General features: G+C 48.4%; 6 protein-coding genes across 6 annotated transcripts; 2 read left to right on the top strand and 4 right to left on the bottom strand.

The window, feature by feature from the left end:
- Window positions 1-2,369: 2,369 nt before the first annotated feature.
- RhiXN_07591 (uncharacterized protein) lies at window positions 2,370-2,675 on the top strand (the record flags this gene model as incomplete). Its single annotated transcript, XM_043327407.1, has 2 exons — window positions 2,370-2,619; window positions 2,668-2,675. 2 exons carry the CDS (start codon window positions 2,370-2,372, stop codon window positions 2,673-2,675), a joined length of 258 nt encoding a protein of 85 aa, XP_043182792.1.
- A 673-nt stretch (window positions 2,676-3,348) lies between these two features.
- Window positions 3,349-8,045, bottom strand: RhiXN_07590 (uncharacterized protein; the record flags this gene model as incomplete). The annotated part of the gene is made up of 7 exons (XM_043327406.1): window positions 3,349-4,898; window positions 4,950-5,291; window positions 5,374-6,948; window positions 6,997-7,498; window positions 7,546-7,878; window positions 7,925-7,938; window positions 7,991-8,045. 7 exons carry the CDS (start codon window positions 8,043-8,045, stop codon window positions 3,349-3,351), a joined length of 4,371 nt encoding a protein of 1,456 aa, XP_043182791.1.
- A 3,317-nt stretch (window positions 8,046-11,362) lies between these two features.
- Window positions 11,363-11,880, top strand: RhiXN_07589 (CVNH domain protein; the record flags this gene model as incomplete). The annotated part of the gene is made up of 4 exons (XM_043327405.1): window positions 11,363-11,565; window positions 11,640-11,702; window positions 11,753-11,784; window positions 11,837-11,880. 4 exons carry the CDS (start codon window positions 11,363-11,365, stop codon window positions 11,878-11,880), a joined length of 342 nt encoding a protein of 113 aa, XP_043182790.1.
- Window positions 11,881-12,580: 700 nt separating this feature from the next.
- Window positions 12,581-14,473, bottom strand: RhiXN_07588 (rhamnogalacturonate lyase; the record flags this gene model as incomplete). The annotated part of the gene is made up of 10 exons (XM_043327404.1): window positions 12,581-12,603; window positions 12,635-12,852; window positions 12,902-12,982; window positions 13,033-13,051; window positions 13,101-13,562; window positions 13,610-13,648; window positions 13,698-13,895; window positions 13,946-14,090; window positions 14,144-14,304; window positions 14,356-14,473. 10 exons carry the CDS (start codon window positions 14,471-14,473, stop codon window positions 12,581-12,583), a joined length of 1,464 nt encoding a protein of 487 aa, XP_043182789.1.
- A 585-nt stretch (window positions 14,474-15,058) lies between these two features.
- Window positions 15,059-16,069, bottom strand: RhiXN_07587 (short chain dehydrogenase; the record flags this gene model as incomplete). Its single annotated transcript, XM_043327403.1, has 1 exon — window positions 15,059-16,069. The coding sequence occupies one exon, from the start codon at window positions 16,067-16,069 to the stop codon at window positions 15,059-15,061; it is 1,011 nt and encodes a 336-aa protein (XP_043182788.1).
- A 1,099-nt stretch (window positions 16,070-17,168) lies between these two features.
- On the bottom strand, window positions 17,169-18,437 carry RhiXN_07586 (glycoside hydrolase family 131 protein; the record flags this gene model as incomplete). The annotated part of the gene is made up of 7 exons (XM_043327402.1): window positions 17,169-17,333; window positions 17,390-17,530; window positions 17,602-17,762; window positions 17,817-17,959; window positions 18,015-18,172; window positions 18,223-18,253; window positions 18,304-18,437. 7 exons carry the CDS (start codon window positions 18,435-18,437, stop codon window positions 17,169-17,171), a joined length of 933 nt encoding a protein of 310 aa, XP_043182787.1.
- Window positions 18,438-25,486: the final 7,049 nt, after the last annotated feature.

Genomic DNA, 25,486 nt, shown 5'->3' with positions numbered 1-25,486 from the left:
TCTAATACTTTAATAGTTTGAATAATGCTGGGATAATTGCGGACGTTCGCCGTGCACGCTCGAATTAGTCATTGAAATGGATAAGCACGCGCACACGCGATCTCAGGGACCTTCCGTCATCTCGGGGCTACTAGTACCTGTTCAAATCACTCTAGATATGAGCGGAGGGATCGTCGAAGTTTTGTGCGGTGTAAATACGTACCCTCTTAATAAAGTGATGAATCAATTCACTGTGGTAAGTCAACATATTGAGAATCAGGATAGGGCTTTATAAATTTAAGCAAGGATTGAGCTAAAATCAAAGTCAACGCATGCTCACTTTAAGTCTACTTAAGGGGTCAAACCTCCGTTAATATCATTCATGCTGATACGGGCTTACCGGAAGAAGGCATTATTCATAAACATACCAAACTTAAGAATTTGTTGCACTGCATTGGCAACCTGTATGGTTCTTCTCATTAATAGTACGTGTCCTGGCATTTTAAATTTGCGTTTTAGGCTTTGGTAACTCTGCATCGGAATCTTGCTGACGCAGATCCTCCGACGGTGGCGCCCAAGACCCCTGAGATTCTACGTTATACCAACTGAAGAGATTGAAATTTAGACCTACTGACAAGAAGTATTCTCGCGGATGAGTAACACAATTCAGGCTGTAGCAAACTAGATCATACAGGGGACAACACCAGGCTTAATGAGCACACTTTATGACACCATTCCCATCGTACTCAAGCTCGGTACTAACTGACCAAGATGTAGGGAACGAAGCTTTGCCATATGTACTGAAACTGAGTTAACATTGCCAAGATGTATCGACTGTTCAGCCGCAGGGTCCATGAAGCCGACCAGCCTTGATATTGTTCCACTTTGGGCTAATGGTTGACATACCTGCCCATTGACAGTAGCAATTATTAACGTCTTTTTCGACTAAGCCCTCTTCTTTACCTTGACCATCAAGATCAGGCTGAACTACCACTCTCGAGCTGTCAGCGACCCAACAGCGCCCAGAGGGCTTGCAGAATTGCAGCTGCCTTTAAGAGGACTCGGTACGGATAATTTCCTTAATATCCCCATCCGTCATTCCGCCTTCATTCCTTGTTCCTTTCCCTCTCTAGCTTGGAGTTTTATTTAATTTTTGAGCACCGAGAAATTCGCTACAGCTGCATATATCCCACCAGTTCCAAATGCCGTCACAACCGATCCTTCCCACCACTACCCAGCAAAGCTCGAAGCTTAACCAGGTAGCACTTCCTATCCAAGGGGACGGCAGCCTTGAGACTCCCTCTAACTCTTGGGAAAACGCTCTTGCGTTTTTCCGAAACGATCCTCGCTTCTGTCCCGAGGCACCGCCGGTTTGGCAGAGAGGACTTTTACTACTTTGGGTGTTATTTCTCTTTTGGTTGGTCTTCAATTGGAGGAGACCGGGCCACGTACTCAATGATGTGCATGCTTGAGAATAATACGGGCATTGTGAGCATATTCCTTCCCTTTTTGACGAAGGTTTATTGATGCACATTTTTAAAGTGACTATATAATTTGAGCCACGTTAATCAAGCCGGCTGTACTACTAGTGTTTTGGGATTTAACGTATGGTTGATCGGTTGAACACTTTCCCTCTATTTATTATATTCACTCTTGTACACTCTTTTGTTCGTACGATGTAGGCGATCTCGCATCGTTGTTACCAGTTTCCTGAATAGACTAGCCCAGTGTGGGCCAACTCTCATTCACTGCATGTTATTGTGTACGGTACTTTACCATGGGTATTCTGGAACGCATCGCGAGTCAATACGCTCACAATTCTACACGTTTGAGCGATTAAATCATTGTTATTGGCTCGCAGATGTTTGCGCATAACCTATCCGTCCCCTTGGCGTTTCTCGCTGGTCATGTATGTGAAGCATACCCAGTGCTTGAGTTCTGGCTCTCGGTACGACAAACGCGTACCTGGAATTAGCATTGTGTTTGCCGATTATATGCGGTCCTCTGAATTTGGTTGTTGGCTGAGAATCAAATATTAGTGGTCTACGATCAAAGTAACTTGCTTGGCGGAAATCCTAATGCAAATCGTAGACAAAAATACATAGTGTGCCCAGTTGATGAACTGGAGCCCGGGAGATAACTAAGGATTACACCATATCTATGTCCCTGCCAAGGCAAACCCCTTGCCGCCCAACACTACCCCTACATCAAGGCCTGATCGTCTCGGGACTTGATCTCACTTCTAATTGGAAATCTAACCCTATCATGTAATCTACGTTGGACCGTGGCTTCTGATCCACGACTGGCTCCGTATCCAAGCCAACCCTGTTCCAACACCGTCCCTCGAATAAATTCAAAGATCGCCCAACCTGGCCACCCAAAGACGCCCAATGAACTACTCACGCGCCGGGTACGCGCCGATACCAGCCGACGACGACAATTCGGAGCATGCCTCGCCTGTCTACCCACCGGACTATAACGACCAGCGGAGAGGGCGGTTGGGGCAGAGTTACCAAGACGCGGTGGCAGCCCTCGAGGCGGACCCGAGATTTAATCAGGAAGAGCCCAAAACGTGGCAGCGAGTCCTGTTGCTGATAGTGATGATGTTACTGTTCTATCTGGCGTTCAAAATGAAGGCTGGTTCGTTTTTGGGTATGGAAGAGAGTTAGCGTTTATGGTTAATTATAGGCGATTGATTGTGAAGTGGGTGAGTATCAGGGGTGTTATCGCGCGCACTGGGACTCACATGCTGTCAACAGAGCTGCACAATGGACCCGAGTTATACTCTATTGTATATTATGTTTTATCTTTGTAATCTTTCCACACTTTAGTTATTCCCGCTGGATGATGCACTCGTTATCTCGTCCTGGACGCCACTTTTGAATTTCAGACTTTTGAGCCCCAGCAAGGCGCATTCACATCGTAGACTTCGAGTTGCGGGTGACATGGAAGCGCGGCGATTCAATTTCAGACTGGCCTGGACGTCAAGTCCAATAACCTCCACTCGAACACACCCAAACCGATACTGTAAACGAAAATAACCATGTCATTGAAAAAATACGTTACAGATGCATGTACTGCAAATGAGTGACAGCAGACACAGGTCGTAATACATAAAAAAGGCATTGCTCACATGAACAAAATGCAATAAAGAGACAGGAAAATGCAAGATACTACTAGATCTGAGAGGAGAGAGAGAGGAGTGCATGTAGCGAAAATGAATCTAGCGTGATAATCGTGATGATACATCGCACACATGAACCAGTCAACCGTCGTGCAAGAGATAGAGGAAATGCAAAAAAGGAGGTCGTGCACATGATAAAGAGAAAATCGGGCATAAAAAGAAACGAAATGATGAAAGCATAGAACTTAGGCGGTGAGCTTGTCCGGGTCAACCGCACCGAGCTCTCGCAACTCCTGGACGCACGCACCCAATCGGGCAATGACCTCGCGCGCGTACTCTAACAATGGTTTGATATTCTCTGGAGTCAACGCCAATCGGCCTTCGACTCCTGCGCCCATCGGACCGCCCATGACGATACCCTCGGGGTTAATTGGGGCACTTCGCAAGCCAGGTTCGACCTGTTTCGTTTCTGAACCACTCGCGAGGGCGATCGGCGGGCGCTTCCCCCCACTGGCCTTGCGGACCTGGGGAATCGTATGTTGCGCCTCTTCAGAAGAGACGGGGATGAGAGACAGCATGCTCTTTGCAAACTCGGTAGGGAGCGCCGGAACAGGCGGTCTCCCAGCGTTGGACACTCGGCCTCCGGAACCGGACTTGCGACCGCGCAACGTCGCGTCTTTTTCGTCCTTGGCCGCAAAAAGCTCGTCGGGGATCTTGCCTCGCAGGTCCAGGTCGGACGCACTGTCCATTCGGTCCCAGTCGCTCTCGTCAAGATCGTCCTCGGCAGCGCTCGTGCTCGGTGTTGGATCCTTGCTCGCGCTGGACGAAGAAACCACACGACCCTTGGACTTGGACCTCCCTGGCCCGTTTAACCGGAATATACTCGCCAGACTCGGTCGTCGGGGGGAAGGCTTGCTCGGCCCAGGTCCATGCGACCTCGACCCAAACGAAGGGCGGGGCAAATGCGTCTGCGAGCTCGAGGCCAGATTCATCTGCGACTGAGCGGCCTGGGGCAAGTTGACACGCGAATGAGACCCAAGCCCGAGGTTGATTTGCGACTTGGAGTCGCTGCCGAGTTTATTCGACCCATCGGACGAGCCGGGTTTCTTCAGGTTGAGGTATTTCAAGAGGTCCCTGATGCCAGTGATCCCCACCCGACTCGCTCGCCTGATTTTCCCGCCTGGCTTGGGCTTCGGATCGGTCTTGGGACCATGGACGTTGGACGAACCCGAGCTCGAGGGGAGCGTGATGGCCGAGGCCGTTCCGCCCGGGTGCAAGGCATTGAGGTATCCGCTGGACGCAGGAACAGCCAGCAAAGAGGGATTGGGCGTGGCCAGCATCTCACGAAGAATCTGCAGCTGGCGCGGAGAAAGCTCGCCCCGGTCCTTGTACCACTGGTCCTTTTTCGCCTGGGGCTCGACGGCGGGGGCCGCTTGGTTCCCAGCGAGTGTGATGGCGCGCTCGCGCGACTTGGTGCTCCCGCTGCTTTGTAACGGTTCCTGGCTCGCGTTGGACGGCTTGTCCGATGCATCGCGGTTGTTGCCCGAAGAACCTCCGCCGAGTTCGACGAGAATATCGGCGCACTCCCACCAGAGCGAGTAACGGTCGTCGATTGAATTCAGTTTATCCGTCACACGCCCGATATCGCGCGAAGGCACACGGACAAGCGTCGCACTCGTTGCGGATGATCGCGAGGCGGGGGGAAAGAGCACAGGCGAGAGAGGTTCACCATTCTCGATTGCATACCTCAAATCGGCGAGGAGATTCCTGTACATGGACTGCAAACCTCGAATCTCTAAACAGCACCCGTCAGCCATGAATTAAAACATATAACCGTAGAACTCACGCTCGATGCAAGCCGCAAATTCCCGAACCATACCAAGATTACTCTTCAAACCGCTCTGAGCCTTGCTAATCCTCGCAGGAATCTTCAAATCCGAAAGACTGTTCCGACGAAGGACGCTCCCGTCGATGAGGCCCCCAGGCTGGGTCGCGGCGCGACTCAAACTCGACGAATGGCCCATCGGAGAGGTGCTGCTCCCGATCCGCGAATGCTTTGCCGAGCCACTGCCGACGAGAGACATCGACATCGACATGGACCCGCTCGAAAGTGTTTGGGGAGGACTCGGAGGTTGAAGTTCAATGGGGGCAAGAGGTCCCCGACCAGACGGTTCGGCTCGGAAATCGACTTGGTGTGTCCGTGCGCGAGGAGCGAACTCGATTTACGATGCATCTTTGAGCGCGAGCTGATCGAGTTGGAATGCCTGTACCCAGACTCGGCCGAACTCGACTTGCGGCCCAAGGACGAGAACGACGGTCGGCCGTTGGAGTTCGAGTTGGAGGACATCGAGACCCGGCCGGTCGTCTCGTCTTCGTATGGAGAGATGGGGACCGTGCGCTTGGGCGGGGACGAAAAGTCGGGCTCGGGGGTGGGAGCGCAGCAACAGCGTCGAGCCAGTCTCGCTCGGCCGACTCGTCGAGCGCATTATATCTCGACACGTCGCCCTCGGGAACCGGCTCGAGACCGTCGGCGAACTCGTCCTCTTCCTCGGGCGTGAGCTCTTGCGCTCGGTTCAGCGGTGTCGTCGGGTTACGGGTCGCGAGGGGGGAACTCGGTCGGGCAGAATAGTATGGCGTCATGACTCGTGCGCCGTGCGGTGTCGACTGGAACGCAGGCGATTGGAACGGCGGTTTGACGCTTTGCGGGGTAACGGGTCGGGAGCCCGTGAGTTGCGGAGTGAGGGGTCGGGCGACAACCAGGGGGGAGTTGGGTCGCGAGTTGGGTGTAGGGGGTCGAAGATCCAGGGATACGACCGGTCGATCAAACGATAGTTCGCGAGGGGACTCGACGTTGGGCGGTTCGATCGTCAGACTGGGCCGGTCAAGGGCCAAACTGGGTCGAATGGTCGCCGCACCTTGTTCGGTCATGTCCTCGTATTCGTGCTCGTCCATAGCCAGCGGAAGGGTAAACACGCTCCCGCCCGGGTTGAACTCTCTCGACGGCTGGTGTCGGGGCGTGGACAGTACAATGGCGCTCGCGCTCTTCAACATGGGCTGGGCCTTGGGTCCACCCGAAGTCGGACTCGTCATGCTCGCAGTCCTCGCCACTCCGGTCGTGGTCAAACTCGGTCTCCGGCTGGACACGTTGGACGAACTCGGGACTCGGGAGCTCGTAGTTCCGGCGCTCGAACTGGGTACTCGAGGAGTGCCGTCTCCACTCCGTTTACGCCCATGAGGACCTGAAAGCTTGCGCAAACTCCGAATGATGCTATTTTCTTTTTCCTTTTCTTCACCGTCGTTCAGGGTATTCACCCAGCCCAACCCAGTTCCCCGTCCTAGGGATGCAACTCCACGAGTGGAAGCAGGAGGCGAGGGCCGATTCGGACCGGCCATACTCATTGGTCTTCGGCCCTTGGGAAGCTTCGCAGGCGGCGGAGTAGGAGAACCCGGCCCAGCAGGCAACAAAGGAGGCTCGCCCGGCTCATCGCGAGGAAAGACATCCAATGGCGGGTTGGTCCTAGACTTGCGAGGCGGCTTCTTGACGGTGCTCTCGTGGTCGTCTGCCTCGCTCGGATCGACGGGTGAACGCCCACTCGAAAATGAGCCCACGTTTTTCCAAAAGGGTTCTTTTGATCGACGGTGGGTCAGAGTTGGCGCTTGGTCTTCAGGAGAGCTAGTCTGAGAGGGCCGAAACCAACTAGGTGCTCGCGGGCGGGGTGTTTGGGGAGTGGTGGATGTGCGTGTGGGGACTGCGCGGGTTCGGCCGGGTGTGGTGGGAGGAACAGCGGATGTGGATGGAGTGTTGGCAGGTTTCGGACGGCGGTTGAGTCGGTTTTTGAGTGAACCTGGATTAAATGTGAGTAAATGAATTGGAACCGTTACAAAGGACTGACCGATACGACTGAGTAGCGGCGATTTTGTAGGTGGACTGCTCGGACTGGCAACAGGCGACTGAACGGGACTCGGGGTTCGTTCTTGCGGACTGCTGTTCTCGCTCCAGCTGGCCTCTTCATCCTCCTCCTCCATGGCCAAACCCAAACCCTGTGGACTCGGTTCGCGCATGACGTAGGAAGTGGGAGCCTCGTCCTCGTCTATATCGCCCGGCCGAGCGGGTCTGCTCTTTTTGCGTAATCGGCGTCGTGGGACCCTGGGTTGGGCGGGGACAAATGGACCGACGGGGGAGGACGCTTCTCGGGAGCGGGTATGGCGTAGATGGGCAGTGCTCCCAGCTAACGAAGGGGTGTATGGCTGGGCAGTCGATGTACTCGTAGAGAACAAGGACAGAGCGGGAGAGCCAGGTACTTGGCGAGTGGGCATGAGGGGAGATGATTGTGCCGACGCAGACTGGGAGGCTGAGCCCGAAGAGCGAGAGGGGAGTGTGTTCGCGTTCGTTTGCTAGGTGAAGGCAGAGTATTCGCAGCTACAGGATTGTGTGGAAATACCGGCAAGGGAGAAACAGTGTCCTCGTGAACATATGGATCGGAGACTCTCCTAGAGTCAAATCCAAACTCTGCATCATCTTCCTCATCGCCCTCGGCCCATCGGGAGAGATCGACGGCAGCGTTGGCGCCAGTTGTTTGTCCGAGACTGCTGGATCCCACCGAGCTCTGGCGCTCTGCCTCTTCACGCTCGAGCTCCTCATCCCATGCAAGGGTTTCTGCCTGACTCTGTCCACTCCATCGTCGGTCGGGGGGTATAGTATTACCGGGTTTGCGTCGAGAGGAAGGGGGTGGTTTCGCGGGTGAATCCTCGGCCTGAAACAGAAAGTCGTCGTCCTACTCCAAGTCAGCCAATGCTATAGCCATAGAATACATGACATACCCAGTTCTCTGCTTCTGTCGCAGCCCAATCAGCCCAGTCGAGATTAATACCTATGAGGAAACTCACCTTCTCCAGACCCAGGCGAAAATGGTTCTTGTGGTCGAGTGGCAGCAACCGACATGGCACGTAAAATGATCGTAATGGACTATATAGATATTATATATATCCCTCCGCCCCACCAACCAACCGGCGGCGGCTTTAAATTCGACTGATCAGAACAACGACGGGGTCAGAGCAAAGTGCCAGCCCCAGCCTTCACTTTCCAACACGCCTCTAAGCGCCTAGTCCGCGGTATATTAGGCGCCACCCGCCCTGACCCTCCCCGACATTGCCTGTTTCGGGACCCTCGGTCGCGGTTTGTGGTCTGCATTCAGAACACGTTTCGTATTCCTCGGCACGTCTTCTTCCGCCCTCTGGCCTCGTTCTGGGCATATGGCGCGTACACAGACATATGCTCTCTGGTCGAATCCTTTGTTGCAACGCGTTCGACGGGAATATTCTCTGCGCTCAACGTCGGGCCTTTGCTTTCCTTTGACGTCACACGCTCGCAACCATGTTCTAATGAACCTAACAACCACAGGGTCTGCGTGGGACACAACCACCATGGCCTATCATACACTCGACTGCGCCTAAACCAAATTCCTTCCAAAATCCCGTCCAACGCGAACAACGCGGTTTGCGCGTGTTCATGATGGAATACACTCTAGACGCGCCCGGATCGCCCTCGTCTACCCCGGCTTCTGTGTCTGATCTACCTATTCCTCGGCAATTTTGGTTGAAATCATGAAACCCGGCCCAGGGTTTCATTGGGAATTCAAGGTACCGCTCTCGCTCAGGCTCTTTAAACTTGTACTCTCTCACTGGTTCAGGCCATCTTACTCACACATAATGTCAATTCAGTTTATTTCTCTCCCCCTAGAATTGTGCGTCCTCTTGGAAAATCGTACTCGGACACGCGCCCAATTACCCACCCAAAAACTCGCCATACGTCCTGACTTTTTTTTTTTCATCCCAACCCTGCCTTCCGATCACAGCCACGCCAATTGACACTTCTGCAGATGATGCTCCGCCGCTTATCGAACAAACTCTGTTGTGCTGACCTATAGCCTACTCACGCTCGAAAGAACATGACAAACGCCCCGGACGAGATTGAGTACCTCTCAATTTGCACATTCATTTTTCTTTTTCCGGGCATGACAAAACCTAGGTCATTTTCATTCCATCTCGAATTGATCTGGTCAGCGCGATAGGCTGGTTGGATCGTTCAGCCACCGACTCGGATAAACGATCGACAGCCTTGGTCGAGGACAGAATTACGGGTGCTGGATTGGAAAGACAGAGCTTGCCCATGCTTCTCCCTGAAGACCGGGGCGGTGGCTGGAAAACGAAGACTATCGACGGAAACAGCGGCCAAGTCACCCAAGGCTCGATTTTACTCACGGAATCATTGTTACGAATTGGTTGCGTACTTGACCTGATCTTTGTATGAAATCGTGCACATGCATATAGCGTCTCACAAATTCACCCTCACAATATTTTCCTCGCCGTCTATGAGCGTACGCATGGTTCTTTTATGACTATTAGGGAGGGGGAATTACTCACTGCACATGTACGCGACACAGCGTTCATTCGATCTCTTACGGATCTCGAGAGAAACACCCCAATGATACATCAGCTACACTCGTCTACATATTCATCGTTTTTTTCCTATACTCGAGCCCCATTTGTGTTTCTCAGAAAACTGAATTTCCAAGCTCTGCAACGGCAAGGTTCACAGACTCACCGACAAGGTTTCTCTCCGCTCGAATTCTAATGTGCCACAGCTTTCTCGGCACGGGCCTAGTGCATAAGTCTCGCAGCGGGCACCCCCCATCATGTCACGCTCTTTCAAGAATCATACATTCAGATCTTTTAAAAGGCGTTTTCTATCTATATTCTAGCATACATTCGTCAAAAGCGAGGTATTAATCCTCATTAATGCTGGTTATATGCACTTTCACGTGACCCTGTCCTTTCTTCACCATTAGTCCTCCCGCCGGGACCGTTTGACTTTATTTACCATCTTCCTGCTTATCCATGAATCGTGACTGCGAGTATAAAAAGCCTCTGGGTTTTTACGGTTTACATTTGCTCCGCTATCGAGGCAAGTCCCTCCAGTGGTGTTTCCGTCCACTTTCAACTTTGAAACTAATTTATGTACATTCGACAAGTGCGTTGGCTTGATGGGGAGCTGTAATCCTGGAGCGCATGCAAATCGAGGGCTTGGAATTCGAACCAGAAAGCTGGTCTACAAAACTAGTACAATATGCAGGCCTTGCTACGCAACGACCTTGAGACCCAATTGACTTCTCCTCTTTGCTCATGACCCAGTCGTCGCTTGAAGTGGCACTCAAGTAATAAGTTGCAATGACACGCAAAACGCGGGTCGGGGTGCCGTTCTTTCTCGCCCTTGGCAAAAGACTCTGGATTGAATACAGATGCGTGAGGAGGTTGCCCACATGGGTTCATAACATTCATTCAAAAAATATAACATGGTCATGATCAGGCGCTATGAATCTGATACCGAGTCATTGAGAACGGAATTCCTGTTTGATCGCAACGGTACTCTCACAGTATTACTCGCCGATTCGATTCGTCCTTTCGAATACTCCGTCAATGCTCGGCCGGCTAGCCTGTCCCGATAAGGTAATTTGTTCATTCGTTTTTGCGATCCATCACGGCCTTGTTTCCTGAAAAGGATCATGTTAGAGTTTTGTATTTATTCTCAAATGTATTATCTACTTCCATGGGCGCAATGCATCATGTCCGATTATTTCGCTAGACACTAAGCGAGAATAGAACCGTGATTCCCGGAACTCTATGATTGCTTGCAACCTCCGTCATCAGCCCAGATGCTCTTCGATTATTCTTCTCTTCGGAATATCCGTGTATCAGTACCTCACCTCTGAGTCACAGCTGATACTCAGGAATCCGGTAGTCCCAGAGCTTGACAGGGGAGCTCATCGCTGGATGCGAGTAAACTCGGTCTTTGTAACTAGTCAAGTAGTTCGTACCATGAGAAACCGTATATAGGAAGGCTTCATGAGTGTTATTTGTTATATCCTCTTGATTGGCTACGAAATTATGTTTCTCGGCAGAGTGTACTCTGATGTGTCGGCACGTCCACGTGAATAGAGAAAGAACCTATTATACACTTTAGGAAACTTCAATCTACTGGGAACCACGAAGAACTTGAGAACTAGCCCGTCCACGGGACTAGTTGAGCCCGCAGACGTAGCCGGCCTTGTTGGGTAGAGCAAGTTTATACCAAGGTCAGCTAAGCCGCTCCGATTAATCCAAGGCGAGCAGCACATGAGTATATAAAGTAACCTCTGCTATGTCAACACCCATCGTACTATCAACAATCTCAATTGAACCGACTTGCAATCCACTCATACTATGCACTTCACCACAGCATTGATCACAGCCGTCAGCACTGCTATCTTTGCTGCGAGCGGCGTTCAGGCTGCTGGCAACTTTGCTGCCTCTTGTAGCAACTATTATATTCAAAACAACAACTTCCTATGGGCAACCTGTGGAGACGGTAGGGGTGGCAGGACTACCTCTGCCCTCAACCTTGAACTCCTGCATTGGGAACGATGGTCGTAACCTTGTCTGCAGATCAAAGTACATATATTTATTTCTAGGTTCTATTCGATTACTGATGCTATTTCAGTGGTAATTATGCGACGGGCTGCTCTGCCTGCCTTATCCACACTGGCACCTACATGCGATGCCAGTAAGCTGCTCTTCCGCAATGTGTGATATTGTGTGCTCACCTCCAATTAGATGCGGTTCCGGAAGCGGCATTGCTGACTTGAGTAAGCTGTCTCGTCTTGGGTTTCTGGTCAGTGTTCGCTAACTTTTGTATAGACGAATGCGTTGCCAATCGTGGAGGTCTTCTTGCTTGTGCCTAAAACGACTGAATTACAGGTTCTTAAGCTTGTTCTCTGTAAATGTGTCTATTGGTTGCTATACCATAAAAACATATGTTTGTCAGGGTTCTGCTCACAAAAGAAGGTCCAGCTAACACGCAGGATTATTATTACTATAATATATCCTAACCCTAAAAATCAGTATGTTGGTGGAAAATGAGATTTTCTGCATGGTATAACCCGCAAACTATGACCTTAGTATGCCTTGTTACCCAGCATGAATCAGCCTAACAGCGAATCGATGCCTAAAGCCGGCATATGTCGATCTTCATTTCAGCCGATTTTTTTTTTTACTTAAATGCGCATATTTATTTCCACTGTGTTGATATTGTATAATGCCTTTGTGGCAGCTGGTTTAGCAAAGTTGATTAAAAATATAGGTAGCAGCCTGTTGATAAGTACGCATATATGCAACACGAGACCTCCTAAAGCTCTCCCTTGAAGCTATCTTCTCAATCAGGTGCTATCTCAACAGCATAATAATGTAAAAATTACCACACGGAACTTGGGAAGTCATTGTGGAGACTAGCAATCCAACAATTCTTTAATAGAGCTCAACTGAATCATAAACTACATTTGGGGATAAGAAATCATCGCCACTGCTTCCGCTGACTATTGTAATCGTGATCGTGTTTGAACCAGCAGTGAGTGTTCCTGATGGAATCGAATATTCTACATGTCCCTACTTGATCAACACCCATAATTCTTTGAAATAAAGTGAGCACAAGTCACACACCATACATCTGATTCAAACCCCTCCAAGTTCCCCTTGTGACTCCTCTCGAGTCAATCTTAGTGGGCGCGGCAGGAGTATTCGACGTCCAGCTATTGACTTGAATGGTTGGCCGGCCACCATTGTAGGAGGAAGTAGTGCGTATGCGTAGGGTGCGAGCGCCTGTTTGGGTGGACGTGGCTGTCCACTTGATTGTCGTTGGGTTGTTGACGGCCACGAACCTGGTTCCGATATTAGCAAATGGGATCAGATGATTAGACCCAAACCTACTGCGCCATAGGAAACGATGATTCACTCGAAGAGCCGATTGTATAAGTCACCGGTCCCCAGGAATTCATCCTCGAATCGCTCCTATTGGATATATAAACTATGATTTCTGCCATCCCGTTCCTTCAACTTACGGGTGCATGGTCTCAAACTCTTTTCTCTTTGGTCAGCAACCTCCGGTAAAGGTTTAAATAGGACCTACTGTTGGCGTTCAAAAAGCCACTCGGGGTTCCGTCGGGGACACCAATCTGCCAAATTAAAGTTGGAAGACTCTCAGTCGAAGTCAGAGTCAAGGTCGCAGTTTTTCCAGCCGAAACGGTCACGCTACCCGTTGCAACCTCCAACTCGTTCTTGTATAATGTGGCAGTATATGTACCTGTCTTGACACCTGATATCGAAAATGCTCCTCCTGAGGCGACGCCCCAGTACTGGGCCGCTGAATTACTTAAACCCACAACCGCTGTAAAGCTCGATGCTACGCCCGAGACGGTTCCACTGACTTTACCCCGTCCAGAAGACGCGACATACCCCTCCAGACCAAGGTTCTCGAAGAACGAGATGTCAAGGGAAGAAGAGGGTGCGATGCCAGATGTAAACACTAGCGCATAAGGGCCAAAGAATCCTGTGCGGTAGGACTCGGTTTGTTCGTGATTGGAATTCATATCTGATGTAGGTTTAGTATACCAACTCTAGTAGATATATAGCACTTACAGAAGTATACCTCTTGGGCACCATCATCAGACGGGGAATCTATATCTAGGTAAATATGCAGAGAAACCCTTTGTTTGGTTTGACGCACTCTGGTTATCAATATCCCGGTGGAAAGGCCCCCCGCTGCTCGTCTCGTACCCATTCCCAGGAATTACCATATACACCCCAACTCCACTCCCAGTGACTCCGTGTACTTGATCCTCGATGAACCGAACGGACGAGTAGAACTTCGACCTGGTTTGACCGCTGACGGTAAAAACATCACTTCCTTCAATCGCAGTTCCTCCTGTATGTGCGTTAATCGGCATCCAATGTTCTACTGACACGATTTCCTACCCCTGGCATCCGATGCAGTGGATCCTGTAAGTTTGTCGGCATCTAGCCTGGCAATAAATCTTAGTTCTCCAACCGAAGGCTCAGCAGTGATGTGTGTTCCGATATACAGCGCACTCTGACCGCTTACTGCGACGTAGTATTGCGTCTTCCGAACCAAGTAGTTATTATGATTGTCATTCAGTTTAATACAACACTTACAAGCGTATTAGTGGTGATAGTAATAGTGATGTATTCTCCAGACGTTTTGTAGGTAACCGTCGCGCTCTCCAACCCAGAGGAAATCTGGGTATACTTTTTGGAGTATTGGTATTCCACGCTGTTGTATTTAATTGAGGTTATATCCCCACTGGACGTGGAAACTGTAGGATGTTAGCTCTGAATACCAATTTTATGGAAGATAACCTATCTACCCCGATATACCAGTTGATTTCCGGTGTCGACATCAATGTATCCCGAGCCTTCTGTGACACCAAAGGCCGCCAAAGCGGCCGGCAGCCCAGTGATAAATAATAGTGAGCTGAAACGCATATTGGGTGCAAAATTGAGAAAAAGGGTTGAACTCAGTAAGGCCTTGTATGTCACCGTATTTATATTTACTCGGAGCCTCCTATTACGGCCAATTAGGAAGGGGCCTACGACCGGCCCGCCAATTCTTGACACGTCTATGGTATCATATGGTGGAGGCTTTCGATTCCCAGCCGGGGTAAACTTTTACTTGGTGACCAAGAATCAAATTATTGCATCCAGCTGACCCCTTTAATGTAAGAATAAATCGCGCTTTACCATTTTAGGATAAAACTGCGCTATCGCACACCTGTAGCATTTGGCTCGGACTGCTTCTTCCAGTTCTGAACGTTCATGTGAGCTGCTCATATTGCATAATGAAGTCTATACATAGCTTTCGCTGCGGACCGAAGGCGGGGAGTTTAACAACGAATGACGGCGTCTTAATTATGAAGCGGTTGTCCCCATGAAATGAATATCAGACGTTTGATTGTAAAATATGTATAGGTACTATTGGTTGCTGCTCTAACATTACAAGATTATCCAATACGACGGAAAGCTACATATTTGTTAGCTTATATTTACATAAGTTTCCACATTTTGCTCACCTCAATAGAAGCCTAGTTTCAATTGAGCCTTGGTGCTCAACACCTGCTTCGTTAATTCCATCAGTTGTTCCCCCAGAGAATCGTCCCTGGCGAGATCACTTCCTGGCTCTGGGATTGCGGGAGGACAGATATATTCGCCTGTGCGTTCAGTCTTGGTTGCGGCATACATAACGCTAACTGAGCCATCCCAAATATCCTTCTTCAAGGGGTATAGAGCGTTGTTACCCCATCCCAGTATAGGGTATGGCTCGTGGATATGCTCAGTAGATTGGCGAGTGATAACGATCCCGGGGTGGAACGCGTTCACCAAGATACGAGGATGGGAAGCCGATAGATGTCGTGCGAGATAGCGCGCATACAGGATAGCCGCCAACTTGCTTCGGCCATATTGTCCATTGGGACCAAAATCTTTGTTAAGCTCGGCGACATCTGCGAACCTGGTCTCTTTGGGCGCTTTTTCGTGTAGATTAGAGCCTGCGTTTACAATTCGAACGGTTGACCCAGAATCGGCCGTCTTCTTTAGCAAGGGGAGTAAGGTGCTTGTAAGAACAACGTGACCAAAGTGATTGAGAGCCATGTGCAAGTCGATATCGTACTTGTTACGCTGTGCAGTCATGATTCCACGACCAGCTATGTTCAAAAGGATATCTAGTCGGTCGATCTGGGAGGCAAGGTGTTTGGCAGCCAACTCTGTTTGAGACCAGTCTGCAAGATCACATGGTACCCAGGTGACGCGGTCGGTTGCTGAAGTACCGAGTTCCTTCTCAAAGAATTGTAGAGCCTCTCCAGCGTACTCAGGGTTAGGAGATAAGACGAATACTTTGGAAATACCGTGCTTCAAGAGAGTGGTAGCACTAGCGAGACCGATACCTTCGGATCCCCCAGTAACAATGGCTACCTTGCCAGTAAGATCAGGAACCTCATCAAGTGCGAACTGGTGCTCAGGTTTCGCGAGCTGGTGGGCGCCAGAGATGCCAGTGTTTTCTGCGATAGTGTTCTTTATAGCCTGCATACTGTGCAAGAGCTGGTCAAAGTGTGCTCCGTATCAAGAAAAAGTCTCTAAGTACCTGAATAGTCAAATCGGAGTGGTGTGGTGTTAGTAGTCACAGAGGGTGTCTGTTTTATACTCTCTATGAAAAGCATAGGACGGCAGTTCCTTAGTATTACTATTGGGTCATAGATAGCGTCATAAAGAATTAAACGCATCGGTCGTGACTTTGACAATCGGGAAGAACCAGGACCATCGAGAGCCCTGCAGACACAGCCGCCCTGATCGGAGCCGATCGTCAGCTCGTTGCGTCATTTATTCATACTCCACAACTCTAACCATCGTGTTGAAACTTGCCGGGTGTATAATTGGTGCCGCTACCACACACAGTAAATCACTCGTCGATCACAAGCAGCGGTTATATTAAGCGAATCGATGTACGTTTTGTAACCCCAAGCGAACATTCCCCTCAACTGGCATGATCGATTGAGAGTTGCGTTCGTGTCATTGGGAAGGTCATTTTAGAGATCGATGCTTATTTTCTCGATTGCTTGAGTGAATGCGAGCAATTGAGAAACATACTTCAACTTATTCCTATCTTTTCATACGTGAATTCATTGTACGTAACTAGTCTTGTGACCCACTCCTTTGGCAGGAAACCTTTGGAAGATTACGTAAGAATAGTTGAAGCAGCAAATTAGCTTAAGTTTGATCTACTATATAATTGCCTCATTCTGAGGATGAGAGTATGCATTCGTTATGTATAGGTTGGGAGTAGAACGATAAGGCCAAACATTGATTGAGACTTATAGAAAAATCTCTGATATCGGCAGCCGTTCCTGGGTGATGGACGAGTAAGTATATATGCCAGGGAGGTTGTGTCTGAGCACCCCTCATGACCCAGTGCTAATTCAAACCGTTAACCAAAGAAGCTCACAAGTCCAATAAAAATATTTTCGACGGTACGAATACCTTCTCATGTGCAAAATGTATCTCCAAAGCGGCTTGGGGGCAACGCGTGGTAACTCGTCTAGGTTGTTTTAAAAGTGCAAAATGATCGCATTCTGAAACTAATGTGATACATGTATGCATACCCAAACCATATCTCATGATCACCTTTGCCTTAGAACGCCGGAATTATACTACTGTAACCGGCGCTCACACCACCAGTCGCACTTTCGACAAACACACCAGAGTAATAAAGGCCTTCGAGAGTACCTTCCTGAATGCCACGGTGTACGACATCGCCTTGCTGCTCGGTAGTATCCTTGGGGTTTGCAAGTGGCAGCTAACGGACAATATGTCAGGGTATGAATGCGCTTTAAAAAGGGACCTCTAACTAACCTTGAGTAGGCCAAAGTGAAAGTCTCCTCGTCCTTCAGGCACGGGCTTTGTACTGTTGTTGGAGACCAGCTTGGAAACTTTCTTTAACTTCGAATCTCCCTTAGAAGCAAATACCCCCAAAGTGCGGGCATCCCAATCAACCTTTGTGAATGTCCTCAAGTTAGCATCCAAGTCATGGTGTGTAGAACCCATAATCTCGCGTTCGAACCTACCTGGATAGCAAAGTTGTGCCATGTGTTGAGGTCAAAAGGAGTGGAGTACAAGACGTTTAAAGCATGGTCCAAGACCTCTAGGTTGCGCGCTGTCTTCGTAGGTAACTTGGGTGCCGTCGGGACAGTAAAGCTTGAGCCAATTTTAAGCCCGAAAACATGGCCTAGATTATGATTAATGCGACAGTAAGGTTTGGGGTACTAGGAATGGGGCTCACTTCCATCATCAGGCTCAGCGAATACAATCTGGTACTCGTGCGTAAAATTCAAAGGGCGGGCTTCGTCACGCATGACACTAAAGTGCCACACAGTTTTGCCAGATTGCAACATCGTGCGATTGTTCTGTGCGATGATCTCGGTACTTAGTCGGCGGGAAACTGTCAACACTTGCTAATTTTGGGTTCCGTCACACTCACCGACGGAAACCCCATTGCGAGTTATCGGGGTTGTTTCCTGGAACAAAGACGGAGGAATTATCGATTTTAACTGAAACGGTTTGCTCGATTGCTTTCGTAGATCCTTTAGGGTACCACAGCGGAGTTGGAGGAGGGTTGCTGGTGCTGAAAGAGACATACTACTAGAGCTCAGAATAACCAGCAATCAGAATCGAATTGCTGTTCTCACCTTGCTGGCGGCCTCGCTACCTTTCACCACGCTGAAACAGAAAAATCAGTAAAAGACGAGGCTGTTTAAGACCACACGTACTATACATAAGGTGATTGGAAGGCATCGATGTTAGTCGATGTGTAGTTCAAAGGTGCTCGACCATCGTAGAGAATGGGGGTTGCAAGGGCACCAACTGCGCAAGCAGCAATCAGAGGGAAGCGGGAAAATACCATCCTAAATGAGGGATGCAGCTGTTGAGGCCCTCATGCGGTAGAGTGTCAACTTTTATACAACCCCATTGTTGGTAATGTCGTAAGCGGGACGAAAGCGATTGTACACTTCTTCGGGGCTCTAATATGATTTATGTTAAAGATGAACCTAGATCGCCCAATCATCGGTCGTTGAGTCGCGGCCAAGCGAAACAGAATGCGCCTGCAATAACTCGAAGGGCTCAGGTGGACTCGGGAGAAGTTCGGTTTAGCAATCAGATCTCTAGTATTACCACATTTGAACGTTCGGTCCATGAATAGCTACTCGAAATAGGCACAAGAAGTTGATAGTCGATATGATCTTCAGGCTGAAACTCGGAAAACCTCTGATGTGCGCAAGACCGTAGCCAATTCGCACGCCCCTACATTTATTGAAGCCCTATAAAGTTTAACCGGTGTAAAGGGAGGTCGGTAACGGAGGGTTTGCTAGCTTCGTCCCAGTGCACCACTGTGAGCTGCGGAAACTATAAGCTTAAGGAGGCCCTGGTCGTCGTGGACAAATAGCCAGTCATTTTTAGACTGGATCATCTTCGCCGGCTGACTAATACTTCCTCATATGAAATGGCTCGGTCTGGGTGAACAGAGATGGAAGCAAGTAAACGGGTTCACTAGCACCCCACTCTCTGCCTGACAGACGCTCACTCGAAACGAGCTGGTACATTTATCCAAGTTATATAATTCAATTATCAGGCGCACACCCATGATGTTGGGGAATACATGAGGCGAAATATCTGGACCCGCGTGTACTCTAGGTCCCTGTTTCCTTCCCCACATCATAACCCCCTCAGTCTTCTTAAATCGACGTTGTTATGATTAATTCCCAGTATGATTCACAGCAATCGATTAGGTTCTATGAGATGGCTAGTAACCTATTTCAAGCATTCCCTGCGACCAGGTTAGATTCTGACTACAGAAACCTAGCCTGGGAAAGAAATATTGGGCAGACTTGGCAATCCAAGAATCAAAATCATGAAACCCTCTATCGTGGGTTGATAGTCACATATGCTCGGTTGTTACGAGTGAGCGAGCAGAACCTGTCGATCCACGGTTTTGTACTCATGCTGACATAAAGTATGTGAACATGATAGATTGATTTCCAGCAGCTGCAGATGTGACTTAATCACTTAGTCTCAATAATAAAATATGTAGATTGGAGTGTCCTGCATTTTATCCAAGTGTCGGAAAATCCAAAAGCTGAGACAGAGGGGGGTGAGGGTGCACACATGAAAATGAGCATAAATCTAGCATAGGAAGGCAGCAAGATATGAAGAAAAGAAGTAAATACAATGATAGTTAGAAGTGTCCCAATCATGTTTGCACTTTGAAGCAAGTGTAAATGTTTTGTGGTTAGAGAGATATGTTTGATATAATATGATGGTTTTGAGTATTTTCTATGTAATTCATAGGAATATCAGCATCCAGTACCATTTGTATCAAACATATCTCTCTAACCACAAAACATTTACACTTGCTTCAAAGTGCAAACATGATTGGGACACTTCTAACTATCATTGTATTTACTTCTTTTCTTCATATCTTGCTGCCTTCCTATGCTAGATTTATGCTCATTTTCATGTGTGCACCCTCACCCCCTCTGTCTCAGCTTTTGGATTTTCCGACACTTGGATAAAATGCAGGACACTCCAATCTACATATTTTATTATTGAGACTAAGTGATTAAGTCACATCTGCAGCTGCTGGAAATCAATCTATCATGTTCACATACTTTATGTCAGCACAAGTACAATGTTTTGGCCGGTAGTGGGTTGGTGTACCCACTACGTAAGCCGGAATCCAGCAGTGTTGAAGTCTGTTATAGTAAAAAGAGAAATAAATAGCTGACTATAAGGTGACACAAACAGGGCAGTGAATATTTAGTTTAAGGCCCACATTCAGAGAAGGCTTGCACTGATAATTCTAGATCTGGTTGGCTTGTGAGTTAAGGGTGCATGCCTCATGTGCATTCTATCAACAGGGTAAGGCTCTACATGTGTATTTAACGCAACATTTCCTGATTTATGGGATGATACATACTCATTAAAAGTTTACTTTTAGCTCTGCAGCATCTTCCAGAGTCATATATGCGCTTATGTTGTGAGTGGAACTCACTTGCCAGCATTAGATATGTATGATCATATGTCCTGCTTCCCGGTGCCTAAGCACATGACACTAACTCCCTCAAAGTTATCCTGACCTTATCTTGGTCAAACAAATGCAAGATATCCTACTTATTTTTTGATTGCAGTTATTTGACCAAGAAAGTTATTTTAAGCTCATTCAGAGAACGCAATCTTAGTTCAACCTCTGTACAAATTGAGTCAGACACAGATCTGTCCCATTTCTAGGGGCTGTGCGGTAAGTCAGATATTTTAGTGGTCATGGCGCTTATGGATAGGAAGAATGCTAGGTTGCATTAAATTATGTGTTCTCCACAAATTGGCTGACCCATGTGTATGCGTACACATGGGGGCTGAAACGTCAGATTTCAACTGAATTCTGTCTTGAATATGGTGTGAGTGTTCCACATTATTATATGACATACGAACTGTAACTTTTGTATCTGGCATTGAAACCACTCTACTAATTCCCCATTTTGAGCCGTGATATTAGCTAAACACTCTCCTAGGAGTCGATTGCTTCTCATTATATTGCCATCATCATTGCGGGTCGGACTAGTGCTGGACCGGCCACTGTAAGCCCATATCGAGCCATCTTGCAACTAACGTTTTCGAAGGCATCAATCGGTATGATCAATCGACAAACATCATATCACGTACAACCTATTAGTATGCACAGGGTGCCGGCGACTCTTTCATGTATGGGTAGGAAGATCATTATGAGCACTTCCCACTATTTCCTTTGTGATATAGGCTTATTATACAACGAAATTACACATGTTTGAGGTACGCGAGCCCACCAAACAATCTAAAAAGCCCATTGAACCCTCTTTCAATGGGTGCTCCTCGGGACTGCCCTAAGTATCGGCACCCAACTGCCAACTACAGTGGCCTCTCCAGCTGGATAGCTGTATTAGGCGTGCTTGGTTAATTACTTAAATTCTTGGGCTGATCGCCCATGCGTTTTGCCGACCCAGCCAGTGCCTAGTGCCTGACACAAGACCTTCTCTTGACTTCGAATGCCTTGACATCTCTCATCCCGGCGGCTGGGCTAAGAACAGAAGGGAATTGGACCGAGGCCTCGCGGCCTTGGGCCTCGAAGCTAGGCACTTGGATACGGAACGGTTCTACTGGAACTTCCAGAAAGAGTGCCACATAGCTCCCGACTCGTCCCGCCGGCAGATCTCGAACCCGAAATTCTTGGCTTGGAGCTTGGGTTGACGACGGGCTTAACCAACCGGGCTCAATTGATGCCTCAGTCGTGCATTATGTCTCAATGCGCGTGTTCGATTTTAATGTCACATTAAGCTGGAAAAGTTCCTACCGGGTAGCGATCTATCAGAGAAACACGGGACTTTGAGGCTGTTATGCTTGGTTTCGTAAAGTTAGTTGCATCACTAAACGTGTTACTATATAAGGGGATATTTTACATAACATCTCTCATTTATTAATCATGAAATCTCAATAAACACAATTTGATTTGAATGGAAAGATTATCACATACCAGAGTGGGCATCTCAGTCGCAAGAAGGTGTAAATAGAATGCCCTCAAAGGTGTCCGGGGGTTCCGTTATATTCAAATAACATCTTAAACATCTGACTTGGACAAGCGAATCAATGTTGTGATCTGTCCAAGGCAGACACGACTTCTCTCAAGACGGTGGCACGTCGCGTGATGGAAATAACGAGGCTATGTTGTATATCCCCTCGGATGGAGCCCGGAGACGCACATGAACGACATGCCAAGCCTGATACGCTACAGGTAGAAATCCACTTGAGCAGCTACTACGCTAAATAAGGACTATGACCGCTATTCATATGATGAACGACTTAGGGGCCTTTCCCCGATATTCCCGCTACACGGAATTATTATGTACACCAATGGTACGGTAATAACACGCGTCACACACCGGGGGCTTCTAACCGTTAGCCACCAACAAAAGCCGCGGACATCAACTAATTCTTTGAGCCGCCAAGGTAATTAGATGAGACAGATTAGGTTAGTTACTTGGCGTGTACGAGATTAGATCACTGGGACTGTGAGCAAACATGGTGCTATCCCAAAACATAGCGTAAAACTGAACCAGCAATATCAAGGGCTGGTGATTCGAAGGATAGGTTACCACACTTATGGGCGAGTGAAGAAAAGTCACGCCATTAATTCAACTCCCCAGAAGAGATGTAGGAAAGCGCGCTCTACTACCGGGGGATTGGCGTAGTGGTATGTGAATGCGATATTTGGTTGTCATGCTGTATTTGCTGTTTGGAGCATTTTATATATGTTCGTATAACTATCAATGAGGAGTGTCTCAATTCAATTTAAAACTCACGGTACTGTATCATAGACTACTGTAGATACCATCTCCTAGTGCACCATCTGCGGAAGGTAACACTACCAGCTTTCTTTCTAATTTGGTGTTTTGTTTTCTTGATGGATTATTAGTAAGACGGGTGCGTATGTTGTACTCGATACACGATCCTATGCATATGCGGGGTTCCTTGAGTGTCAAAAATAAATCTAATTGTGTCAATAGGATGTACGTCGTTACTCTCAATAACTAGCTCACAGGCCAATGGCGTGATAACCTAGACCCGTATAGGGTTTGATTCGACATGCGAATGTATCTTCTGGCTAGCTCTGAAGATGATAGTATTCCCATGGAATTTGCTCACACGATTCTCCTCTTTGGACATTTGAGATCATATACACTTGGGTCAATGCAAGGCCTCGGAGATCATGTTAGCCCATTAGTATAGGTGAGAATCGAACATAATCTTATTTTGATTACCGGCCAGGTAATAGACATGCACACACGTTCTACTAAACCTCTTACTCCAGTCTCGTGGGGTTTTTTAATCCAGGTTAGAGAACGGCGCACGTGTGCTTAACTATACTATACACGGGCAAGTATACCTTGGAGCGCGCTCCAGTGACTTGTAAACTTGAAGGCCGGATCCACGCCTCGCCCAGTTGAAGCCTGGGAAAAAGGCTTTTCGTTGCCCCTGGATGCAAGCGAGAATCGACTCGATCTTTAAAACCCGATCATCTAGCCGGCGGGAGGAAGAAACAAAGCCAACTTCCACTTACGGCCGGCGAAGAACCCGACGATGACTCTCGGGAGTTGAGACCCGCGGGAATCTTGAATGCAAGCCTAGATCCCCGGTCAGTAAGCAATCAAGGATGCGTATTTGAGAACTGAATAGTGAAATACGATGGGACATCATGAGTCAGATTACAAATAGGTTAATCTTGGGTGAGAGTCACACCTTCAAATTGGAGGACGGTGCAGCATCCGTAAGATCACGTGATGTCACTAGTTCTACAACCCGGCGCATATATCCACAAAGTTCCATGGCTACCGTACGAAACAATGCGCGGTGGGAACATAATTCGAGAGAATAACAGGGTTAGTTTTTTCCGTCGTTATATGGTTTTCTATCCGTCAGATATGAACCAGGGATGGTAATCACGAAATCGTGGTACAGCACATATCACTCACATCGGACATCTACCGATAGCTATGTAGCTACGATAAAGATTGTAACCATCACAAACGTTTGGTATCATCTTTTGACAAGCAGGTAGCATGGAGTTTCGTAATTTGCTTACCCACGGAAGACCGAATGGCACTGGTAACCCTACCCACTTACTCACGGTTCAGGTTTTCTATATCCCCGGCCTAACTATCGGTCCCGCTCCACTCGGATTCACCTATGGCTCCACTAAGTACACACGCACCCACGCTACTTGGCAAACGAGACATCTGCGCCCATCATGGCAGCTGTCATACTCGATGTGCGTGAGTTCAGCCCAGACTCTTGCATTCATTTCAAACTGGGCGATCGATTCTTTGATCAAAGGTTATGTCGGCGATGCGGAGAAAGGTGTCCCCGGATGGGGGGGATGTCAATGAAAGGTCTGGGTACATCCAACCATTGATGTACTCACGTCCAGTATATGTGGGTTCAAATAGGGGCCTGCGGTCAAAGCTGCGCCATGTGAATAGAACACAAGAACATGATGCCCGCAATGGGCCCACTGCAAAACCGGCATAGTCCACAAATAAGGTTCAGGTTCATAGGAATATCAGTGTGGCAAGCTACTCACCAGGGGCGGTCTCCAATTTACGAGATCATGTCGTGGCGGTCCCTGGATGAGATGATCGGCGCTATCTACCTGGATTGGGCTCAATTAGGTAGCATTAATAACAAAAGCTTCGCCGATCGTGTCGTGGCATCCAGCTGAGTGAACCTGCGAGAACATAGGCGACATTCTCAAGCTGCGCAGTATAATATGGGTGCACTTCAATAACTCGCCGCATTACTTCCGACGAAGTTGAGCTACACGCGTAGGGGACCATAGATTACTCCCTCGAGACGGAGTAATTGATGCCGAATGACCATACATGGACCAGGTACCTATTATTGTCGCCATGTGCTTGGCGAAATCGCTTAGTATGGTTATTTATGGAAGGTCTCGAACTTGGAACAGCACAAATTAGAACGTTACGACCATGTGCTAATACCGGATTTGCAAGAAAAACTGTACCTGGATTATTGGCATCGAGGTGTAGCCGAGTCTCGGGACGACAGAACACGCACCGGTGGTTGATAAACGTAGGTTGAGCTTACATCGCCCGGCTTCGGATTTGGCAATCACGGTTCCGGATGCACAAAGTACGTATGCGGCATTTCAAGGATATCTATTAATAGAACCGGACGAGTTGATAAGCGGCTTGCAGTTGTATATGGAAGGACAACCACAACTTGGGGTTCTGGCGAAGGAAAATTAGATGTGAGTCAGCGCATAATGTAACTGCGACCTAGCGAAGCCGGATATTGCGTACGTACCAGGTGGACGAATGAGGGAATTAGGATTGAATATGACTTTTGAAG

The sequence above is a fragment of the Rhizoctonia solani genome, chromosome 9 (genome assembly GCF_016906535.1).
Source record: "Rhizoctonia solani chromosome 9, complete sequence".
NCBI classification, from domain to species: domain Eukaryota; kingdom Fungi; phylum Basidiomycota; class Agaricomycetes; order Cantharellales; family Ceratobasidiaceae; genus Rhizoctonia; species Rhizoctonia solani.
Note: the sequence above shows the minus strand (reverse complement) of the source record. Positions and strands in the feature narration are given on the sequence as shown.